At 45.8% G+C, this 21,093-nt stretch overlaps 1 protein-coding gene across 1 annotated transcript in view; it reads right to left on the bottom strand.

Annotated features, from left to right (window-relative positions):
* Positions 1 to 21,093, bottom strand: part of LOC111979423 (XK-related protein 4) — a 104,145-nt gene that overhangs the window by 14,505 nt on the left and 68,547 nt on the right. Inside the window, exon 2 of the mRNA XM_024009954.2 lies at positions 10,970 to 11,169. Within this exon, the coding sequence (XP_023865722.1) occupies positions 10,970 to 11,169 (200 nt within the window). The remainder of the gene's footprint in view (positions 1 to 10,969; positions 11,170 to 21,093) is intronic.

The following is a 21,093-nucleotide window of genomic DNA, read 5'->3' as shown; positions in this document are numbered from 1 at the left end:
CTTTAATCACACGGAGGAGGACCATATAAAATCCTGGGATACATCCCAAATAGTACCCTATTCCCTATAGTGCACTACTTCTGAGCCCACTATAGAGCCCCCCACTATATAGGGAATAGGGTGCCATTTTGGATGTAGACCTGGACCTCTCTCTGGCAATTATACAATGGTGCTGTTGGACCATGCCAAACGAAGATGGCTTCCCATTAACACGAGTGGCTCTGAAAACTTAATTGCAACAGCTTTGTATCCAATTAAAAGTTAAGGCTTATTTTCCATCAGCCTGTTCAGAATGGAATGTCCCCATTCGGCCCACTCTCCATTTTCTTTGGGAAGCTTAATAAACCATGTTATTCAATCATTGAGCAAATAAAAAGTGAGGAACAGTCGTTATTACAGCGCATGACAGTCACTTACTCTTTGCCGTAATTCGAGGCAGCTAGGCCTCTCAGTAAACACACTTGCTCTGTTGCTTTATTACATTCTCAAGAGCAAAGAGAGAGTGAAGCGATCTGGTGAATGAAGACTGGTCGAGCTGCACCGATAACCTCAGTTCATCCAATAGTCTAAAGGCCTGGCTGGGTGGACTAGGTTGTGCCTTTAAAGGTTCGATCAGATCAGACCACATTGAAATGGAGATGATTGCTATTCATTTTAACACAGCTCCCTTGGCTCCTCTTACAATAAAGAGTTAGAGCTACCACTGTGAAGTGGAGCCTCATCCACAAAGAGATCTGGCAACAAGCTGTGCTTTAGTGGGAAAAGTGAGAGAAAAGTGAGAGAAAAACATGATGATGGGCACGGAATACTTAACATTCTCTAGACTGCACTGTTGTGAGCTAAGATATTTGTCTGTCTAACCTAGACTTTGGGTTATGATGTGGCTGCTACAGACGCTGTCTGTCCATATAGAAACAACCTCATACATAATCAATTCATTATCCTGCATATGGATTAGTAAATCCAGCTTCAAGAGTTGAAAATGAAAGCCAACCAAACACCCTTCCAAATGTAAACGAAGAGTTTAGATGAAATGGAAAATATAGGACATCTTCAATGTATGTACATATCAAAGCATGAAGATCTTTTTTTAGTGCCTCACTCAAAACTCTTTGCCTCCTTGTGGATGGATATTTATGTGGCACCATGGCTCTTCAGAGCATGCATTTTGGTGCAATGTCAACCCTGTCACATTCCTCAAGAAGCCTTTCAGTACAGCAAAGTGTTAGCCTATTATCCTTTCTGTAGCTTCCCTTTGTGTAATGTCTCCTAAATAAGTCTCTATGGGCTTAAGTGGCACTATATGCATTACTTAACTCCCTGTTCCTGGCCTTTAACACCCAGGACCATTACAGTCAATTGCATTTTGTTATCAGACGTGAACATGTGGCTGACTCCTGCGCTTTCTAGTCAATTTCACTTCAAAGTCAAACCGAGTCCGTTTTTTAAGAGAGACGTCCTCTCTCTCCTTTTCAGGATGTCAGAACTGGATGGTGTGATGTATACAGTATACATGTTCATTAAACATGGCAGAAAAGAATTGTCTTTCTTCGTCCACTACTGTCTGTCCACCACATACAGTACATTGAGCTGGGAGAATCAGACAGCTGTCTGTCTATCTATCAATAATATAACTATGCCTTTAAGCAGATGCTTCTTTTATCAACTGTATCTACTATATTGATTGGTCTATTTATTTACATGTGTGTATTTGCTTGTCATTGATTAATGACAGTGTTTAACCCAGTTAGATGCAGGCCAGGCCATTAGGTGTTGGCTGTTGGAGCATGATGAAAGGGCTTAATGACTACTGTGTGGAGTGGGATAATTAACAGGCTGAGGCCAGGAGTGTCAAGAGACTAGGAGGGGGCTGCGATTCTTATTCTGGAGCTAGGCCCTGCGTGCATGTGTTTGTGCACGTTTAGCACGCGTTTAGTTTAGTGCATGCGWGTGAGTGTGTGTGTGCAAGTGTGTGTGTGTTTCTGCGGAAGGAAGCATAGCCCCTCCTCTGCCCTCACACACAAATGTGCAGTGCATCTTGATGAGGGGAGGGAAGCCAAAGCCAGAAGAACCTGCCTGGCTGAATGGTCCAGTAGCATGCTTCCTGGTTACTGGGCTGTGTGATTTGACTGGTCATGTAATGCTCCTCTCCTCTCCTCTCTGCTCGTCTTGCTCACAGAAGCTACAGTAATTTGGGGAATGGGGCGGGCTGGGGACCAGGGAGGAGAGGGGGTTATGTAAACCACAGCAGCATCACAGCAGCATCACAGCAGCATCACAGCAGCATCACTGCACCACTGTCTGGGGCTGCAACATCCCAAATGGCACTCTTCTCCATATGCATTGCATTACATTTAACCAGACTAGTGCACTATATAGGGAATTGAGGGCCATTTCGGACTGCAAAGGATCTGCCCAAAAGTACTATATAAGGTACTATAGAGTATAAGCACTATATAGGGAATCGTCATTTCAGACGGAGCCTGTGTCTCCTTAGTATCTTCCACACGGAGGACTTAACAGTAAAATAACTAACTGATGGGAAATACCTGCTTCAGCAGCAGCAGCAGCAGCAGCAAGGTCATTACTGTTGACAGCACTGGGAAATGGATATAGGAAATAAAACGCTCATGAGTGTCTGCTTCCTGGTATACTGTACAGTTGAGCTTTGTCAGAGTGGTTTTCTCCTCATCGACCCATGCCTTTGGCAACCATAGACTTACTGATAGTTCCTTGGTTTGTCACTGCTTTTATAAAACGACACTATGGATTTCTCACTGCAAGCAACAGAGCTGTATAACTTACTCTCTAGATAACTCTCTCAGTGATACTTAAAAAAATGTCTCTGGTACTTTTGTATACTTTTTAGCTAGTAGTTCTGAAAGTATCACCACGAGCCAAAAGTGGCCCCCGAAAATTGCGTACTACGTCACAAATGCTCTCTCTCTCTCTACTGTGTGTGCGTCTTATTAGCTGTCACTCAAATGTCGAGGGGCTGAAGCTCATTGGCTGAAACTTGAATTGCTAGGGGGCTGCCCCACGTGTGGGTAAATGTAGGAAAAAATGGCTCTGCACATCTTCCAGAAACACAAACAGACCCTACAGAGCCCCAGGACAGCAACACAATTAGACCCAGCCAAATCAGTCGCTTTCAAAAGGTGCTATCTAGAACCTAAAAGGGTTCTTCGGCTGTCCCATAGGAGAACCCTTTGAATAACTATTTTTGTTTCCAGGAAGAACCCTTTTGATTCCAGGTAGAACCCTTTTGGGTTCAATGTAGAACCTTTTTCTAAGAGTGTAGGGATTTCTTGGCTAACTGAGGTAAGACAGTAATTATGCTCATAGATTATGCATGTATGAACTACACATTGACGCATCCAGCCCAAAGCAGCAGGTTTAAAAAATACTTACTAGTCGCCAAAGTACCGTAGCATGTCTTTAAATCTTAGGGCAACTTCCACYTTTATCTTCTTATCTGGTTTCAAAGGTTGAATAATATGACATCTGTAGCTGCTACTCAGACTGTGATGTCCAAAAATAAGTTATTTGATCTTCCCGAGACATCACACAGTATCTTATCGATGCATACAAAATGGAATTCCTTGTCCTGGATTGACTTCAAACGAAGTGATTGCTGCTCTGATGTTTTTTATTTTTTTATTTCACCTTTATTTAACCAGGTAGGCTAGTTGAGAACAAGTTCTCATTTGCAACTGCGACCTGGCAGTTGTGAAAGGAATCCCAAGCATTTTCAAGGTTGGAAAGAATATGTTTCCTTTTTGGAAAATAGAATGTGAAGCGATTGTAGAATTACCAAAATATTCGTCATAAATTGGTGAAAATAGGAATGCAATGAGTAGAGAGAGAGAGAGAGAGAGAGAGAGAGAGACTTTTTGACTTTTGATCTTTCTTTACTGAAACATTCTCATTTCATTTAAAACTCACCCCCCCTTAAAAATAAAAMCCCCAAATATATCCTGTACTGCATACATGTACCATACTCACCTTTCCATCTACCACATGATACAAACCACCATCACAATACCCAAAACAATACCCACTCCTACAACCGTATATCCAAAACATCTTCCCCAGCTATACAGACAGCCCCCCCAACACACCATATCTCCTCAAACATCTCCACACATTTTATCATTTTATAGAACTCAAACTCAACCCTAAGGCGCGCAGAGACCATCCCATTAAACAATAGTAAAGGGTCTGTTATCCCCCCACCTTTGACCCTGTTCCTCCTTGTTAGCCAAATAGCTAACTTTGCCTGAGCAAACAGARAATTCAACAAAACACATTTGGCTTTCTCCTTACTCAAATACCTGTATCCCATTATAAATATCCCAACAGCAAAAACCACCCCCAACCTCTCACAAAGACATTCCAACAGAGACATTAATGGCATTAACCTGGTGCACACAGAAAACACATGAATCACAGTTTCTTTCATTTTACAGAAAGGACACCCCTGCCCGATTCCCGGTTCAACCTGTGCCAACCAGCTGTTAGTGGCCAGGGCTCCATGAAGAACCCTCCACTGGAGGTCCCCTAACCTCTTTGGTACTGGGGGTTTATAGAGCCCCCTCCATCTAAAACCCACCATACTCTCCGCCCCACATACCCCCTGCCACTGATGTGCCTTCACTCCTGTCAGGCTTCTAATGTTCCTAACCTTAACGCAGAGGTTGTAGAGGGCTTTACCTCCCACACCCTCAAACTCCTCCAGGCTCGGAGTGTTAAAATCTAACAAGTCCTCCAGACCCACTTGCCAGTCTCCAGTCTCTGCCGTCACCTGCAGTGGCGGAAACATTGGTGGCCCCTCTCCCTTTGGCCTCTCAAACACCCCCCTTACCGGCTCAGACAGTGCCTCCTGGACCTCCTCCAGGAATCTCTCCAGCAGCCTAAGATACGTTATTCCTGTTTGYTGCGCCAAGACCTCCGGGCTTTTCCACCCCTCCTCTCCCAGCAGTCTCAGGTCACCCAGCCTTTGTAAAYCCCCTGCCATCAGTTGCCTCTGCAGGGTGGCCGACAGAACCGATCTCAAAGGGATAGCTGGGTTGTGGAAGATAGGCTCCTCCCACAACCACAGCCCAAGCTCCACACCCCCTTCTCGTGTGGGCCTTAGCAGCTGCCAGGCCCTCAGCACTGCAGAGTAAAAATCTGAGAAACCTGCTGTACTCAGCCTCTCCAGCTTCATGAGGAACAGCTGCCGGTCCAACCCTAATCCRCCAGCTCTCCTCAGCAGTGCGCATGCTGGTTCCCTCCAGCCAACATCAGTATGGTACAGCAGTCTCTGCACCGCCTTTAGACAGAAAGCAGCCACCCTCCTCTCCAGTTCCACCAGGCCCTGTCCTCCTTCATGGACGGTCATGTACAAYACTGCTGCCTTCAGCCGGTGATGGCCCGACCAAAAGAAGTCCACCAGCTTGCGTTGCAGGTCTGCGAGCAGACYGGCGGGGGGGTTGAGGACAGCCAGTTTATGCCACAGGAAAGATGCCACACGGTTGTTAATTATCAGCACCCTCCCTCTATATGACACTTGGGACAGGAGCTACCTCCACCTGGCCAGTCTTGACACCACTGCCTGTGACAGCCCCTCCCAGTTCTTCCTTACCCACTTATCTGAGCCCAGGTACACCCCYAACACTTTAAGCCCTTCACAACCCCACTGCAAACCCCCTGGAAGCAGAGGAGGAGCCCTATCCCCCCATGCCCCACATAACAGAGCTTTGCTCTTGCCCCAGTTTACCTTGGCTGATGAAGCTCCCTCGTACACCTTCAGACTGGTCTCTAGTGCCTGCATATCTTGACCATCCCTGACCATCACAGAAACATCATCTGCATATGCTGACACTGCTATTCCTGTCACCACATCCATGCCTGTCCAGCACACTCCCTGCAGTCTCCTGCGTAGCAGTCCTAAAGAAGGCTCAATGGCTAGTGTGTATAGCTGCCCAGATAGAGGGCATCCTTGTATAATGCCCCGTCTCACCCAGACTGGCCTACTGAGCCCCCCTCCCACCTTGACAATACATGACGCCCCAGCATACAACAGCTTCACACAGGTCACAAAACTCTTCCCAAACCCAAACACAGACATCACATTAAACAGATACTCATGGTCCACTATCAAAAGCCTTCTCTTGATCTAAAGAGACCAGTCCAAAGTTCACATTAGAACCTCTCGACAAGTCCAACATGTCCCTAATTAAGAACAAGTTGCCCGTGATTGAGCGTCCCGGTACACAATATGTTTGGTCCTTATGTACTATCGAGTCCAAATGGGACTTCAGTCTGTTAGAGAGGACCTTGGCAAATATCTTGTAGTCCGCACAGAGTAATGCCACAGGCCTCCAGTTCTTAAGTTCACACAAGTCCCCTTTTTTGGGCAGGAGAGTCAGAGCCGCCCGACGGCAGCTCATCGGCAACTCTCCTACCCCGACGCATTCACACAACACGCAAAATAAGTCCTGTCCAATTGTTCCCCAGAATTTTTTATAAAACTCCACTGGGAGTCCATCGACCCCCGGTGCACGACCGGGGAACATCTGGGTTACGGCCTCTGTTCATGTGACAACAGAGGAATGTCCATTTCATCCCTCTGTGCCMGAGAGAGCTTAGGGAGTCCTGCGAACAAGACCTGAGCACACATAGGATCACACACTTCTGCCCTATACAATTCAGTATAAAACTCCACAGTCCGCTCCCGCATCTCACCCACCACAGAGGTCACCCGCCCATCASACAGCCGTAGACAATGCATACCCTTGGCTTCACTGCTCTGTCTTTCCAAACCAAAGAAGAAGGAGCTGGGRGCATCCATCTCCTTGASCATGGAGARCCTAGCTCTTACAAGTGCTCCCTTTGCTTTAACCTGGAAAAAACTGCCCAGGTCCCTACGTAATTCGGCTAAATTAGCCTGGAGGCCTACATTGCCTTGCCCCACCATCTCTACCTCCATCTCACTAATACACCGCTCTAGTTCCCCCAATACTCTCCTAGCCTCTGAGGATGAGAGAGCTGTGTACTGTTGACAGAAAAGCCGAATTTGCACTTTCCCCACATCCCACTATTGACTCAGAGACTCATACTCCTCTCTTCGCTGCCCCCACCTTTCCCAAAAAGTCTGGAAACCTGAGCATAAAGTGGCATCTTGTAAGAGCTTTACATTGAACTTCCAATAAGATGCCTGCCGTGGTGGAGCCCTGGTGAAATAGACAGCCGAGCCATGGTTWTGTGATGATCCGAAAACCCCACCGGGAGAATGGTAGCGCCCAGCAGCCTATTGCTCCGATTCCTAGACATGTAAAACCGATCAAGTCGAGCTGCACTCACCCTAGCCCCAAAAACCTTCACCCATGGATACTGTCTTGTGTTTGGATGTTAAGTTCTCCAAACATCCATGAGGTTGAACTGATTAATGATGTCCCTTAACACTCYCACTGACACTGAATGAGGCTCTTCCCCATTTCTGTCTTTTGTATAATCCATTGTACAGTTCCAGTCCCCTCCGACCACCAGCATGTCCTCAGGCGCTTCCTGTGAGAGTTCCTGTCTAAGACCCAAATAGAACCCCCCCCTCTCCCTGTGTTAGGCGCATACACATTTATAAAGACAAAACCCATGTTGTTCATTTCTGCTTTTACAACAAGCAGCCTACCCCTACACACCTCCCTTGAGGAGCAAATTTTTACAGACAGACCCGGTGCAAAAAGGACTGCCACCCCTGCGCTAAGGTTTGTCCCATGGCTCAACACACTTGCCCCTTTCCACCAGAGCCCCCAATCTACTTCATTCACCACATCATTATGCGTCTCCTGCAGAAACAACACCTGTACTTTTTTTTGTTTTACATATTCACCCAACACACTCCTCTTTCCTGCATCTCTGGCGCCATTTATATTGAGCGAGCCTACCCGAAGAGTCTCCATAAGAAGTGGGAGAAAAGCCAGCAGAAAAATAGATCAATAGCAAAGCTCAAAAAGCCCCAGTGTCAGAAAGAAATTAAACATTTAAACAGTGTCTGAAGGTAAAGAGACAGAGACAGAGAGACAGAGAGACAGAGAGACAGAGAGAGAGAGAGAGAGAGAGACAGAGACAGAGACAGAGAGACAGAGACAGAGACAGAGAGACAGAGAGAGAGACAGAGAGACAGAGAGACAGAGAGACAGAGAGACAGAGAGACAGAGAGACAGAGAGAGAGACAGAGAGACAGAGACAGAGATCATGGCCGCATGATCAACATAACATCTTGCTTGACTGCAGGGATTTGAAAAACAGCCAGGATTGGCCTTCTAAAATAAATCCAGAACAGGGGAGAGAGTCAGACAGACTGTTGTGGTGAAGAAGAAGACATTACCTCAATTAACTTATCTAGCAGAGAGAGGAATGAAGACAAGTCATTTAAAGAACAAACACAGGGGGCCTGAGCCAGCCTTATCAAACACATTAACACACAGTTATTTGGAAAGGGAGAAAGCAAGCTCATCCTTACTATGGTGGGTGTTTAAACACAGGGGCTAATTCATCAGATTATATAGGCTGTATTGTTCTACCTAAATGCTTTAGACAAATGAGTGGTGATATGCCATTAGGTTAAATGGTTTCTTAACACAGAAGGTAGGACTTGGCTTGCATTTCAAAAAGCTATCGATGGTAGCTCGCTCTGTTATCACATAGTGTTGAGATTTTACAACACTATCTCTAATTTCTCCTGTTCTTTTCCAATAAAAGAGTAACCACGTGAAATGTGTTTTCATATTCATACTATAGCCAACCAACTGCACTGTACTCTTGACTTCGGGCAGAGTTGGGCTGCTGAATACCCCTTATTTTTCACCTGGGGATAGTACTTATGATTGCAGTGAAGACAAAGTAGGTGGTAATTCAGGAAAAGTGCTGCAAGAAATACAGTCAAGCTGAAGAATTGCTCACTTACAGGAGCTGGTTAGATAGGTCTCCTGGAGAATATTTCTTTTCCCAGGAAGGAAGTGTGTCACTCTGACAGAGTGTAAAAGAGGAAAATCTGACGACTGATGAGGGCTGGCTGACTGCTAGTGTGGGATAAAACCACAGTAGCTATGGAAACTTAGAGAGGGGTAGGGAAACATTATAAGAAATAATGAGAGAGAGAGAGAGAGCGAGAGAGAGAGAGAGAGAGAGAGAGAGAGAGAGCAAGAGAGACTGTCATGATTTTATAAAATTATATAGCCCTTATCTTATTAGATGACAAGATGATTGTATGCTGTAAATATGTTGTTACAGTCCCTGAGAAATGAATGAGAACAAATGAATGGACTGAAAAACCCATACATGGAGACAGATTAACATGTCAACAGTAAGCTCCACATTCTCTTCAAATGGGAATGGTACTGTTGCAGTAAATAGTCAATGGAAAGGAAGTAAGAAAACCCTACAAGGGTTTAGACCAGGTAATAAAAGTGACCATTGATTGAGTATTTTCTTTTAACACTGGTCCTCCCTCGAAGCATTGGAGGAGTCCTGTGAGTGATGCTACCTGAGGTCAATCGAGGTTAGAGAGACCCAGGGGGTCCAGATATCTAATGGCCAGGTCTCGTTGGTGATAGAAACCAAATGTATAACACACCGTACATTAGAGACATTGAACAACCACATTTTCATGTATTTTTATAGAAAACTGTTTATGAGCAAAACGGTATGAGGGACTGAAACTGGGAGGTCAAGCCAAGGTCAGTGAGGCTACATGGGAGGGTCCTCAAGTCTCGGTGAGCCGAGGATGGGATTTTCAGATCAATTAACTTTCCCCATCCGCTCCATCCACAATTCCCTGGCTGGCCCATTGTACTATAGCAGCCTGTGAATTTCAAATGGAAAAATATACTCTCTCTCCTTTTCCCAAGGCTCCTAGCTACAGTGATTAACATCTTGCATTATGTACATTGTCCACTTGTAAATCTTGTGATGCAACTCATACAGTATGAATAGAATAATTTTGCAATGATGTATGGAGAGAGACTCACAAGAAGGAATACAACTGACAATGACTAGATCCACAGACACGTCAGCATCTTCTCTATTCTTTTTTCTCTCCCTCACAAGCTGATCACAGAATTTACCGAACCACCCTCTCCTCTCCTCTCCTCTAACGTCAGAGGAAGCCAAATCTTCTTTAACGTAGCAGAAAGAGCATAAGTGCCTCTTAAGTGCAGCAAAGACTCTCCTTCCAGTGACTCAGCACAGCAGAGAAGGCAGCGCAAAGCAAGACTGTAGAGTGGATGAGGGACAAGGAGAAGACTTGTTGTATCGTTTAAGCCCACAGCAGGCCTGGAAGCCTTCCACTGGCCTAAATGTGGCCAGCTTCCCTCCCTGTGTGTGTTGTGTGTGGTGTGTGTGTGTGTGTTGTGTGTGTGTGTGTGTGTGTGTGTGTGTGTCGTGCGTGCGTGCGTGCGTGCGTGCGTGCGTGCGTGCGTGCGTGCGTGCGTGCGGTTGCGTGCGTGCGTGCGGTGCGTGCGTGCGTGCGTGCGTGCGTGTATGTGTATGTGTGCCAGCCCAGTTAATATAATTGAACATGATTCTTTGCATTGGACAGAGGACCACTCCCTGTCTGTGCATTACATTATGCCTGCATTTCCAAGAGCAGACATTACATTGATGTGCTTCTGTTTACACTGACAAATAAGTATTCCATACAGTCCTGGCTTACAATATAAACCTGGGTGGGGTGTTCTTTTAAACCGTGGCAATCGATACATCCCAACCTGTGAAACCCTAACAGTGCAGTGGACTGCTTTACAACAGACAGAATGGGAATAGTGAATGGGAATAGTGAACGGGAGTAGTGAAAATTGAGAGTATTGGAAAGTGGGGTTTTCAGAAAGTATGTTAGATGGCCTGTGTATTTACAGTATGTGTACAGTGGCAGATAGATGGGGTGAGAGGGAGAGTATTAAAATCAGGGTGTGGTTCCAGCCAGTACCTTGGACGGCCTGCAGTTTGTGGGTCTGGATGATGATGCAGAGCTGCAGGACCAGCTGAGGAGCGCTCTCCAGGAAGGTGGCCAGGAGGTGCAGCATGCTGACGTCAGCGAACTCGTACACCATCCTCCAGTAGAACCTCCAGCGGTCATGGTCCCCACTGCGCCGGCTCCGGATGCCCAGGTAGATGGCATGGAAATACCTGGAATAAAAGGAAACAATACATCCATGAGCCAAATTACAGTTCCACCGAGGATTTACCCCAGTGTTTTAACTAATAGGCTCAAACCTTTCTGTTTCAATCTACGCTGGCTGGCACCCATGTCTCACTGGGCCATGACTCCAGTGGACCAGCTCTGACTTGGAGCCAAGGCAAGGCCCTGTGTACTTTTCAGCCACAATTTACATAACAAAGGCTAACTGTGGACTTTAACACCTTCTTACAAAACAACAGTCTTGATGATGCAGATGTTGTTGATTCTCCTCTGTCGTGTCACACTCCTGATGAAAACACAAGAACACTGGAGCGTACATTAACATTAACACTGGTGACACCCTGGTGTGGGGGTAAGTCTAGACGAAAAGCACCAGCAGTGACCTTGTCAAAAAGTTTGGATCTTTTGGCGTAACAGCTAAGAATCCCCTGTTTGGTTATACACGTACAGTATATAAAGAATCATATCATATTAGCGTTTTATACACGTACAGTATATAAAGAWTCATATCATATTAGAGTTTTCATGCAGCCCTTTTCATCTCTCTTCATTCTTTTACAATTCTATCTACAATTCATTTGACCAGGATTCATTTCTAATATTGGGTCTTAAAACGGCCAACCGAATCATTTCTAGTCATCTCTCCTCCTTCCAGGCTTTTTCATCTTTGAACTTATATGGTGATCGGCATCTAATTGTTTTCCAATAATTGGAAAACATGGATTTCTAAATTTATTTTGCGACGCTCGCGCACGCGATGTGTCCGGTCTAGTCAGCATGTAAGAGGCTGCCTGCTGTTGTGTTGTGTTATCCTGTGTGTTCGGTATGCCTAAGGATGCACATGGAATTGGTGTGAATTATGTAGTGCTTTTGTAGTTGATCCTGTGAATACTGACAGAGTGTGGCAAGAAACAAACACAGAGACAGTGATGTGATTGTTAAGTAAATTTAATAATGTTTTTGATAAACACTACCGTTCAAAAGTTTGGGATCACTTAGAAATGTCCTTGTTTTTGAAAGAAAAGCACATTTTTGGTCCATTAAAATAACATCAAAATGATCAGAAATACAGTGTAGACATTGTTAATGTTGTAACTGACTATTGTAGCTGAAAACGGCTGATTTTTAATGGAATATCTACAGTTGAAGTCGGAAGTTTACATACACTTAGGTTGGAGTCATTAAAACTCGTTTTTCAACCACTCCACAAATTTCTTGTTAACAAACTATAGTTTTGGCAAGTTGGTTAGGACACCTACTTTGTGCATGACACAAGTAATTTTTCCAACAATTGTTTACAGACAGATTATTTCACTTATAATTCACTGTATCACAATTCCAGTGGGTCAGCAGTTTACATACACTAAGTTGACTGTGCCTTTAAACAGCTTGGAAAATTCCAAGAAAATGATGTCATGCTTTAGAAGCTTCTGTTAGGCTAATTGACATCATTTGACTCAATTGGAGGTGTACCTGTGGATGTATTTCAAGGCCTACCTTCAAACTCAGTGCCTCTTTGCTTGACATCATGGGAAATCGAAAAAAAATCAGCCAAGACCTCAGAAAAACAATTGTAGACCTCCACAAGTCTGGTTCATCCTTGGGAGCAATTTCCCAAATGCCTGAAGGTACCACGTTCATCTTTTACAAACAATAGTACGCCATAAAAAGCCAGAATACTTTTTGGAGAAATGTCCTCTGTCTGATGAAACAAAAATAGAACTGTTTGGCCATATGACCATTGTTATGCTGGAGGAAAAAGTGGAGGCTTGCAAGCCGAAGAACACCATCCCAACCGTGAAGAAACGGGGGTGGCAGCATCCTGTTGTGGGGGTGCTTTGCTGCAGGAGGGACTGGTGACCTTCACAAAATAGATGGCATCATGAGGTAGGAAAATTCATGTGGATATATTGAAGAAACATCTCAAGACATCAGTCAGGAGGTTAAAGCTTGTCGCAAATGGGTCCTTCAAATGGACAGTGACCCCAAGCATACTTCCAAACGTTGTGGCAAAATGGCTTAAGGACAACAAAGTCAAGGTATTGGAGTGGTCATCACCAAGCCCTGGCCTCAATTCCTACAGAACATTTGAGGGCAGAACTGAAAAAGCGTGTGCGAGCAAGGAAGGCTAACCTAACCTGACTCAGTTACACCAGCTCTGTCAGGAGGAATGGGCCAAGATTCACCCAACTTATTGTGGGAAGACTTGTGGAAGGCTACCCGAAACGTTTGACCCAAGTTATACAATTTAAAGGCAATGCTACCAAATACTAATTGAGTGTATGTAAACTTCTGACCCACTGGGAATGTGATGAAAGAAATAAAAGGTGAAATAAATCATTCTCCTCTACTATTATTCTGACCATTCACCACTTCTTAAATGATAAGTGGTGAATCCTAACCTAGATCTAAGGCAGGGGATCCTTTTTAGGCTGGAATTAAATCGTCAGTGGAATTGTGAAAACACTGAGTTTAAATTATTTGGCTGAAGGAGTATGGTAAAATTCCTGACTTCGACATCGATGTACATAGGAAGATCCCATCATTCATGCGATATCCCTTGCCACTCTTCTGTGTTCCAACATGGCAACGTTGTGTTAGACATAAAATCCAAGCTTGATATATCTTAAAAGGCCTAATTGATCATGTACGAAAACCCCTTTTGCAATTATGTTAGCACATCAGCTTCGAAAACAGGGTGCTTGGATTAAAGGCAATAGAAACCTCCCGGGCCATACGCTTTAGGACTAGTCTGAGTGATCATGGTCATCACAGCATTTGGGGGTTCGATTCACGAGGATCAAATGGCCAGAACAAAAGAACTTTCCTTCTGAAACTCGTCAGTCTCTAATTCTTGTTCTGAAGAAACTGAGTGCGCATTCCATTGCTCCCAAGGATGACCGAGCTTCTGTGGACCGTCCTGCCGCAACGAAATTTGAAGATGACATCTAGTACAACGCTGTGTACTACTCCTTCACCAGAAACCGCAAACTGTCTCTAACCAGAATAAAGGAGGGAGTGGGAGCCTCCGGTGCACAAACTGAGCAAGAGGACAAGTACATTAGTGTTCTAGTTTCGAGAAACAGACGCCTCACAGCATACCAGTCCTCAACTGGCAAGCTTCAGTTAAGATAGTAACCTGCAAAAAACAACAGTCTCAAAGTCAACAGATCGAAGAGGCAACTCGCGGGTGCTGGCCTTCGAGTTCCTCTGTCCAGTGTTCTGTCGTCTCTTTTCGACCATCATCTAATCTTTTCTTTTTAATTTGCCAGTCCTGAGATATGTTTTTTTCTCTTTTGCAATCTGCCTAGAGGCCAAGCATTCTCCGGATCGCCACTTCAACTGGTTGATTTTTAGACTTGGTTTGTAACGGTCCTGACCTAGTTTTATGTTGTTTTTGTATGTGTAATGGTCAGGGCGTTAGTTTTGGGTGGGGCAGTCTATGTTAATCTGTTTCTATGTTGGTTTTGGGTTGCCTGGTATGGCTTCTTTGATTAGAGGCATGGTGTGTTTGCGTTTCCTCTAATTTAAGAGTATATTTTTTAGGTAGGGAGTTTCTCTCACTGTTTGGTTGGGTTGATTGTCTTCCGTGGGTCCTTGTGTAAATTGTTTGCCACCATATCGGGACTGTTAGTTTGTTCGGTTTTTGTGTAGTTCATTTTGTCCTTATTTCAGTTGGCGTTCTTCTTGTTTTATGTTAAGTCGTTCGTATAGGTCTTGTCTACACCGTTTGTTGTTTGTTAGTTTAGTTAAGTTCAGTGTTTTCGTTTAATATATATGTGTTCAAAACTTCCACTGCGCCCTTGGTTCGTCAAATACTCCTCCTTTTTTCGTAGAGAGGAGGAGGACCGCCGTTACAGAATCACCCACCATTCCATGAGCCAAGCATCGGAGTAAATACGGGTAAGGGACAGGAAAAGAGGAGGAATGGACTGGACGATAATATTTTGGACGGAAAAGGTTTTGCTTACAATCTATGGGAATGGAGAATCCCTGGTGGTAAGGGATGCCTCCCATGGGATACAGCTGGAGGCACTGAAGGAGAGCAGTGGTGAGGGGGGGAGGGGGAGGGGTAAGGGGGGGCTATCCGGAGAGAGGAACCGGAGTTTATGAAGGGAACGCGTCTGGCACGGAAGCCCAAAAAGCCCGTGAGTAACAACCAAAAATTTTATTGGGGGGGCTAAGAGGTAGTGGGCCAAGGCAGGTAAGGAGACTGCGCCCACTTCCCCAGGCTTACCGTGGAGAGCGGGAGTACGGGCAGGCGCCCGTGTTACGCAGGTAGAGCGCACGGTGTCCTTCCCTGTAAACGATGCATAGCCCAGTGGGGTTTAATTCCCACCTCCCCGCACTGGTAGGGCTAAGATTGGGTATTGAGGCCAGGTGGTCAGAGGCCGGCTCAAACGCGTCTGGTCTCCAGTGCGTCTCCTCGGCCGGCATAACATGGCACTGCCTTACGCATGGTTTGCCCGGTTCGCCTACATAGCCCGGTGCGGGTTATTCCACCTCCCCGCACTGGGTTCGGAGCTAACCCGGGGAGCATTCAACAGGTAAAGGTTGGGCAGAGCTCAATGCTCAAGCAGAGCAGTACGCTGCAGGTACGCGGTATTTCCGGCGGCCACCTCCCCGCCCCAGCCTAGTACCTACCAGTGCCCTACATTACGCACTAGGCTAACCAGTTGCGTCTCCTGAGTCCTGTTCCCCTCTACGCAACTCCCTGTAGTGCGTGTATCCAGTTCGGTGTCCAGTTCGGCACCACGCACTTAAGCCTCCTGTGCGTCTCTCCAGAGCCCTGTACACACTGTTTCTTCTCCCCCTACTAATCCTGATGTGCTTGTCCTCAGCTCGTGGTCCAGTGCCGGTACCAGCACCAAGGTATAGAGTGGGTTTGAGAGTTACAGTGTGCCCTGGTCCCTGCTCCCCGCACTAGTAGGAAGGTGCTTAATCATTAGCACGGTGATGCCTCAGTTCCGGCAAACCACCGCACCATGGTCTAACAGTGCGCACGTATCCGGCCGGAAGCCATCCGTCTCAACCAAGCGCCATCTGAGCCATTCCGTCTCCCCATGCGCCATCGGAGCCACTGCGTCTCCCCCAAGCGCCATCTGAAGCCATTCCGTCTCCCAGCGCCGTCTGAGCCATCCGTACTGCCAGGAGCCTGCAAAGCCGCCGTCTGCCATGAGCCTGCAAAGCCGCCCGTCTGCCATCGAGCCTACAGAGCCATCACGCCGACAGGAAGCCGCTAGAGCCGTCAGCCAGACAGGAAGCCGCTAAGAGCCGCCCCGCCAGACAGGAATCTGCCAGAGCCGCCCGCCAAGACAGGGATCTGGCCAGAGACGCCCGCCAGACAGGAATCTGCCAGAGCCGCCCCCAGACAGGATCTGCCAGAGCCTGGGGTGGGGCGGGGTTGTTCGGGCGCGCCCGCAGACGGGATCTGCCAGAGCCGCCAACCAGACGGGATCTGGCCCAGAGCCGTCACGAGAGACCAGTGAGCGCCAGGAGCCGTCAGATGAGCCATGGAGCAGTCCAGAGCGTCAGGAGAGCCATTGAAGGCACCAGAGCCGCAGAGGACGGACCATGAAGCAGCCACGACCAAGTCAGAGCGCCATGAGCGTCGAGAGCCGTCAGCCGCCATGAGCGGTCGAGAGCCCGTCAGCCTGCCATGAGCGTCGAGAGCCCGTCAGGCGCCTGCCATGAGGCGATCGAGAGCCGTCGCCTGCCATGAGCGTCGAGAAGCCCGTCAGCCTGCATAGACTCGCCGAGAGTCCCTCACCAGGACTCTGCAGAGTTTATCCAAGCGGGACCTGCCCTCTTGTGGCCCGGGTGTTGCTCCTTGTCCCGGTGTTTGCCCCTGTGTCCCGGTGCTGCCCCTTGTCCCGGTGCTGCCCCTTGGTGCCCGGTGCGCCTTATCCTGGTGCTGCCGCCTTATCCTGGTGCTGTCCCTTGTCCCGGTGCTTGCCCCTTGTTCCGCTGACTGCCCTTGTCCGGTTGCTGCCCTTTGTCCGGTGCTGCCCCTTTCCTGGTGCTGGCTGTTTTATTTAGGGATGTGAGTTTTAGGGTGGGCATTGGGAAGGGGAAGACAAAACGGGGAGTGACTATGGTGGTGTGGGGACAAGGCGTCCAGAGCAGGGAGCCACCAACCGTGGTCACGCTGCCCACCAGACCTCCCCTGGGAACTTTGTGCGGTGGCCCGGAGTTTGCACTTGAGGGGGGGGTTGAATGTAACGGTCCTGACAGTTTTTATGTTGTTTTTTGTATGGTGTAATTGGTCAGGGCGTTAGTTTTGGGTGGGCAGTCTAATTTATCTGTTTCTATGTTGGTTTGGGTTTGCCTGGTATGGCTCTTGATTAGAGGCCAGGTGGTTGCGTTTCCTCTAATTAAGAGTCATATTTAGGTAAGGTGCGTGGTCTCAACTGTTTGGTTGTGGGTGATTGTCTTCGTGTCTGTGGTCATTGGGTTTGCACCATACGGGACTGTTACGGGTTTTGTTCGGTTTGTGGTAAGTCATTTTGGGTACTATGTCGTGTGCGTTCTTCTTGTTTTATGTAAGTTCGAGTCCGTTATAGGTCGTGTCCCTACACGTTGTGTTTGTTTTGTTAGTGTTAAGTTCGTGTTTTTCGTTTTAAATTAAATATGTGTACAAGAAGCTCCAACTGCGCCTTGGTTCGATCAAAATACTCCTCTTTCGGTAGAAGAGGAGGAGGACCGCCGTGACACTGGTGTTTTTGCGGGTTTCAAAAACACCACAAAAACCTTTGAAGGTAGCTGTACATGTACAGTTAACCTGTCATTGAGAGAGAGAGTAAATGAAAGAATAAGCCAATTGGTTTTCTAAAGTGGACTTAATTGTTACACGGTAAAGAATCGTCTCAAATGGCACTAGATGAGTTTACCTCGCATTGGCCCTCTCTCCCTCCATTTCTCCCCCCCCCCCCGGACAGAAACCAGCTATCCGTTCGCTTGTTCTAGGCTACCCATAAGGTTCTGGTAAAAAGTAGTGCATTATATAGGGAATAGGGTGCCATTTCGGACTCAGCCCTTGAGTGGATGGAGTCCACTCTAATCTGCTAGCTATTCCCAGCTAATTAACTATTTAAACAAAATGGCTTGAAAGACCTTTTTTCTCAAACATACATTTTTAAAGCTAAAGAGAGAGGTTCAGAATGAATATGAGCTATTGACTACATCTACACCAATCTATTAATTTAAATTCTCACACACATACACAAAATATTATGCTCCACTGGTAGTCTGGGCAACGTTCCAAACATAACCCCCCAGAATCTACCGTCTCATCCTGGGGCAATTTCAGTACTGCATCTACTACTCCATCACATGAGAATATGTTGAGGGGATGCCAACTTCGCGACTAATTAGTCTGTGTTTTGGTGCCCATTCTGCAATCTGCATATTTGCACTCTATCATTTCTGGTACGTCTCTAAATCAAGAGCACTGATATTACGCACATTTTGTCACAAATAATGTTCTATAAGTGCCTCATTACAGATGTAGGATGGATCTTCATTTGATCACCCTGTTGTTAAGATCCTACATCTGTAAATGTGTATTATAGAGTACCACAGTATGAGTCATAATACCCATAAAACCTAGCGGTCTAACAGGGAAACGGTTCCAATCGTTTTTCCACCATTAATTTTTCCCATAGGGGATTTTAGAAACACTTAAAATAAGGGCTGTGTTTTGTGTAGGCTTACCCTGGTTTGATGTTCTGATAACCGTGTAAAGGTGACTCTTATCACCATATAATCGCCATATAATTACCCTCCAAAAATGAAATGCTAATTAGCTGCTAATGTGGCTATCATAAAGAACTACAAATGCCATGATGATCTTGACGAGACTGCTGAATCGAGGCAAAGGTAAGAATATCTGGATCAACTATCTAATGTTAGCTAAATGTAGTCATGAAAACATTAACTACATATCTTTAAATGGACAATTATGTGAACTGTCTTGTGCAAGCTTTAAATTGACACAATAGCTGTTGGTAATGGTGTCAGCTAGAGATGACGGGAGCATGCAAGGATTTGTAGTTTGCATGATGTCTGATGCAAATTAGCATTTTGGAATCTCAGAGTAAATAGAGCCGAATATGGTGATAAAAGTCACCTTGTCTGTTACTGTAACGGCAGACTTCCTCCTCTTCGTCTGAAGAGGAGGTGTAGCAGGGATCGGACCAAGACGCAGCGTAGTTAGTGTTCATCATGTTTAATAACGACAAAACCGTGAACACTACAAAATACAAAATAACAAATGTGGCAAAACCGAAACAGTCCTATCTGGTGCATAGAACACAAAGACAGAAGACAACCACCCACAAAACCCAACACAAAACAGGCTACCTAAATATGGTTCCCAATCAGAGACAACACAAAACACCTGCCTCTGATTGAGAACCATATCAGGCCAAACACAGAAATAGGAAAACTAGACACACAACATAGAATGCCCACTCAGCTCACGTCCTGACCAACACTAAAACAACGAAAACACAAAAGAACTATGGTCAGAACGTGACAGTTACGCTCGTTGTTAGATAAAGACCAAGGTGCAGCGTGGTATGCGCACATTATACTTTTATTTTAAATGACACATACAAAGCGAACGTAAAGCTATATGCAGTGCAGAAAGCAACTACACAGAAACAAGATCCCACAACTGAAGGTGGGAAAAAGGGCTGCCTAAGTATGATCCCCAATCAGAGACAACGACAGACAGCTGCCTCTGATTGGGAACCATACCCGGCCAACAAAGAAATAGACAAACTAGAATGCCCACCCAAATCACACCCTGACCTAACCAAATAGAGAAATAAAATGCTCTCTAAGGTCAGAGCGTGACATTGTCCAAAACATATGTACATACTTATCAAAACATCACGCCAGTGTAAGCCTACACGAAACACAGCCCTTGTTTTAAGTGTTTCTAAAATAACCTATGGAAAAAATGAATGATAGAAAAATGATTGGAACCATTTCCCTGTTTCATCGCTAGGTTTTATGGGTATGACACCGCCACTGTGGGGATTTATATACAACACCAATTTGAAAGGACTGTGTTTGAATACTTACAGTTGAAGTCAGAGGTTTACATACACTTTAGCCAAATACATTTAAACTCAGTTTTTCACAATTCCTGACGTTTAATCCCAGTATAAATTCCCTGTCTTAGGTCAGTTAGGATCACCACTTTATTTTAAGAATGTGAAATGTCAGAACAATAGTAGAGAATGATTTATTTCAGCTTTTATTTCTTTCATCACATTCCCAGTGAGTCAGAAGTTTACACACACTCAATTAGTATTTGGTAGCATTGCCTTTAAATTGTTTAACTTGGGTCAAATGTTTCGGGTAGCCTTCCACAAGCTTCCCACAATAAGTTGGGTTAATTTTGGCCCATTCCTCCTGACAGAGCTGGTGTAACTGAGTCAGGTTGTAGGCCTCCTTGCTCGCACACGCTTTTTCAGTTCTGCCCACAAATGTTCTATAGGATTGAGGTCAGGGATTTGTGATGGCCACTCCAATACCTTGACATTGTTGTCCTAAGCCATTTTGCCACAACTTTGGAAGTATACTTGGGGTCATTGTCCATTTGGAAGACCCATTTGCGACCAAGCTTTAACCTCCTGACTGATGTCTTGAGATGTTGCTTCAATATATCCACATCATTTTCCTGCCTCATGATGCCATCTATTTTGTGAAGTGCACCAGTCCCTCCTTCAGCAAAGCACCCCCACAACATGATGCTGCCACCCCGTGCTTCACGGTTGGGATGGTGTTCTTCGGCTTCCAAACATTACAATGGTCATTATGGCCAAACAGTTCTATTTTTGTTTCATCAGACCGAAGGACATTTCTCCAAAAAGTACGATCTTTGTCCCCATGTGCAGTTG

This window comes from Salvelinus sp. IW2-2015, linkage group LG19 (assembly GCF_002910315.2).
Source record: "Salvelinus sp. IW2-2015 linkage group LG19, ASM291031v2, whole genome shotgun sequence".
Lineage (NCBI taxonomy): Eukaryota > Metazoa > Chordata > Actinopteri > Salmoniformes > Salmonidae > Salvelinus > Salvelinus sp. IW2-2015.
This window is presented reverse-complemented; position numbering and strand designations above follow the sequence as displayed.